At 36.7% G+C, this 3,435-nt stretch overlaps 1 protein-coding gene across 1 annotated transcript; it reads left to right on the top strand.

Moving 5' to 3' along the window:
* The first annotated feature begins 1,419 nt into the window (after positions 1–1,419).
* On the top strand, positions 1,420–2,652 carry LOC103438287 (F-box protein SKIP19-like). The gene is made up of 3 exons (XM_029106483.1): positions 1,420–1,787; positions 2,098–2,196; positions 2,289–2,652. The coding sequence occupies exons 1-3, from the start codon at positions 1,420–1,422 to the stop codon at positions 2,650–2,652; spliced, it is 831 nt and encodes a 276-aa protein (XP_028962316.1).
* Positions 2,653–3,435: the final 783 nt, after the last annotated feature.

The raw sequence follows: 3,435 nt of genomic DNA, 5'->3' as shown, positions 1-3,435 counted from the left end.
GCCCTTAACCAAACACTGTATTTGCATGGAAGTTGCAAGGTAAAGCAAATGAGTCTTTCTATCCTATAGACATTGCATGACCACTATTGTTACTAGAAAAAAAAAAACAGAGAAAAAATCGAAAAAGAGAAAGAAAAAAATAGTTATGTTTGAATATTGATAGTTACATTATTTTTCAAATTGGATCCCTCTACGTTAGTTGTCTTCGACTCTTGAGCTTCCATGTAACCATTACATTTTCTAATGTATATGTTCAATATTTATAAGAATTTTTACATTCAATTTTCTCCTTCTAAACACGCTCATTTTGTTTTTTCTTTGATTTTTATTAAGTTCAGTTGCTTAAAAAATAAAAGGTGCGAAATGTATAAAATGGTAATGCTGCACTTATCATCTAGTCATACCACAATTTGTACCATCTCTCTAATAGAAACCGCCAACACATATAAGTCTCATCTCTATTAGAAAGATGGTACGATTAGCAAGTAAGAGTATCATTTTTGTATGCAAAAATCACTCTCCCTTTCAATATAACCCTATTCATTCTCACTTCTAACAACCCCGTGCTCTCTCTCCTGCAGACGCACTCAGCCTTGGGTACTCTCCGTCCCAACACCAAGATCCAGCCCTCATGTAACTTTCTGCATCTCTTTTAGGTCTTTTAGTGACTCTTTTTTTTTTTTTTTTTTTTTTTTGCAAAGAATTGAGGGTTTGTAAAGATAGATATGGTTCTTTTGATCCACGAAATGTTGATATTATATCTCCTAAATTCTGTTTGTTAGCTGGAGAAGTGTAAATTGACATCGTGCAAAAGAGTAGTGGTTTAAAAACAAACTAATCAATTAACATATTCGTCTGAGTGCGAATTTGTTCACCACCCTTCGCTTTTTAGAACTAAAAATCATTGACAAAGAAATTAAACTACAAGAACGACTCCTCCCCCTTTCTTCCACAGTTCTCCGACTTCTACTCGATTTTAAATGGAGGATTATAAGTGATATGGCGTACAGGATGAGAGGAAGAAGGGTGAGGTTTTTACTCTTTAAGACCATCGGATGAGGATAAATCTAAAGGCTAAAAACAAGTGTAAACATATTTGTCAACCCTTTGTTTATTCTCATGCGTTTATTTATGGTAAACTGCATAGAATTATACAATAAGTGATAAACATCTTCTAGTATAATAAATACAATATACTAGCTATTTACAAAATCACAACACATAGGACATTTTAGCCATCATAATCAGGAATGGAAAACGAATTCTATCTCCTAAGACTATTAGGTTTTAGGGTTACGATAGGATTAGTTGTTCTAATTGTCTTTTGTATTCTTTGTAAACTAATTATCATATGGGTGTGTATATAGATTCGTTTTATTGTGTTATATCTTTAAAGAGACAACAACCAACACCAGAGCAATGTGGAAGAAAAAGATCATGAAAAGCCTTGGAGCAAAGCGTGTGCGAAACTGCCATCGATGGACGGAACTACCAGATGACGTTATAATATCAATACTCTCACGGTTGACAACCTTCGACATCCTGACGAGCGTTCCGATGGTGTGCAAGGTGTGGTTCAACATCTGTAAGAATCCTCTCATGTGGCGCACCATTGACATGCGAGGACTCTTAGTCAAGAGCAATCGTGAGATATATCTCTTAACCATGAAGTACGATTTGAAGAAGATGTGTCGACACGCGGTTGATAGCAGCTGTGGTAATTTGGTCGAGGTCAAGTTAGACGACTTCAACGACGCCGCTACTGTCCTTGAGTATATCGCTGATAGGTATGTCATGCTTTCTCAAACACCATAGAATTTAAGGAAAACTAATGAAAAGAACTTGAAAACTTTGAGTTTTAACGATAAGAACAAAACAAAAGATAGAGTGAATAGTATCATGATTGACTTTTTAGTGTTAAAATATGGTTTTTCGTTAAAGTAAACAGTACCGGAAGCGTTTCATTAAAGTTCCCTAGAATTTATACCATGTTGGACGACGGACGGGGGTCAGTTTTGCATGTTTATATATTATTGTTACTTTAGTATGTGAGTTTGGTGTACATCGGTGGCTAAAAATCTTAAACCCTTTATGCAGTTCGAGTAGAATTAGAAGTCTCCGACTCGTGAATTCTGCTGTGGAACTGGGGAAAGTGGCTTCAAAGCTTCCATTGTTGGAGCACCTTGAAATTTCATTGTATCATGGATTGTCACGTGAATCCTTGCAAGTGGTCGGACGCTCTTGTCCACTTTTGAAATCATTCAAACTTAACAAAACGTGGTACGGAGGAGAAATAACGACGACGCTCTTGCAATAGCAGGAACCATGCATGGCTTGCAGCACCTCCAAATTATCGGAAATTTGCTGACGGACGGAGGCTTGCGAAAAATTCTTGACTGTTGTCCTCGTCTCGTGTCGCTTGACCTGCGCTGTTGTTTCAATCTTGACCTTGACGGAGATTTGAGAATGAGATGTGCTGAAGGAATCAGAACATTGTGGCTACCTGAAGATTCCATTGCTGACTATGAATTTTCTGAATCAGCTATAGACAACTACCTTCATCCCGACTCAGGTCCTTGGTATAGAAGGTTTATTCCGACTCAGGGTATAATGATTACGATTACGATTACGATTATGATATCCTACATGTAAGTTACGGTGACTTTAATTTGAAAACAAAACAGCCATACTCACTTCGGTCTAGTGATATGCCTCTTCGCTTGTGAGTAAGAGGTCTTAGGTTCGATTCTCGTCAAAGGCAAATTTAAACCACATTATTGCTAGCCCATTGTGAGGCTAAACTTACCCACTCCCCTTAATGTAGAGAATATCGTTTGTTAAAAATAAATAAATAAATAAATAAATAACCGCCTTACTCATCCAAGCAACATCGATCTCATTTGTATTCTTTGTTAGATAGTTTAGTTGTTTTTGGTAGAAGAGTTGTTTGCTAGGGAATTTAGGCTCTTTGTTCCTTTGGAAATCAAGTTGAAACATTTTACGGTCATATTGAGCACTATTAAAAAAACTACATTTGTTTTTTAGAATAATACAACTAAATGTCGTTGAAAAAAAAATACAACTAAATGTGCTTACATATCATGACATTCAACCCATTATCTAAAATGTTACTCTGAAAAAATGAACTTGCCCCACTAATGAAATCCTTAAACGTAAAGAGAAATCAGATATGTTTAAATGAGTCACAACTAATCGTGCTAGGCCTAGTACCGGCCTAAATAGGCAAAAACATTACTCTGCCAGGCTTAATACGGGTCTAAATGAACAAAAACATTACTCTGACCAAGGAACACCACATGACCAAACCCACAAATTAATCCATACCTCAGCTCATGTAGCACCCAAACCCACAAGCCCAAACGATAGCCCATACTTAGCATTAAGACCATACCCACAAGCCCAAACGATAGTCCA

The sequence above is a fragment of the Malus domestica genome, chromosome 01 (assembly GCF_042453785.1).
Source record: "Malus domestica chromosome 01, GDT2T_hap1".
Taxonomy (NCBI): domain Eukaryota; kingdom Viridiplantae; phylum Streptophyta; class Magnoliopsida; order Rosales; family Rosaceae; genus Malus; species Malus domestica.
The sequence above is the reverse complement of the archived record's forward strand: the minus strand, read 5'-3'. Positions and strand labels throughout refer to the sequence as shown.

Bases quoted from the DNA above. Each gene is read 5' to 3' on its own strand.
- LOC103438287 (XM_029106483.1), top strand. From the start codon at position 1,420: ATGTGGAAGAAAAAGATCATGAAAAGCCTTGGAGCAAAGCGTGTGCGA. The intron at 1,788-2,097 runs GTATGTCATGCT...CCCTTTATGCAG, and splicing joins CTTGAGTATATCGCTGATAG to TTCGAGTAGAATTAGAAGTC. The intron at 2,197-2,288 runs GTATCATGGATT...CGTGGTACGGAG, and splicing joins GAGCACCTTGAAATTTCATT to GAGAAATAACGACGACGCTC.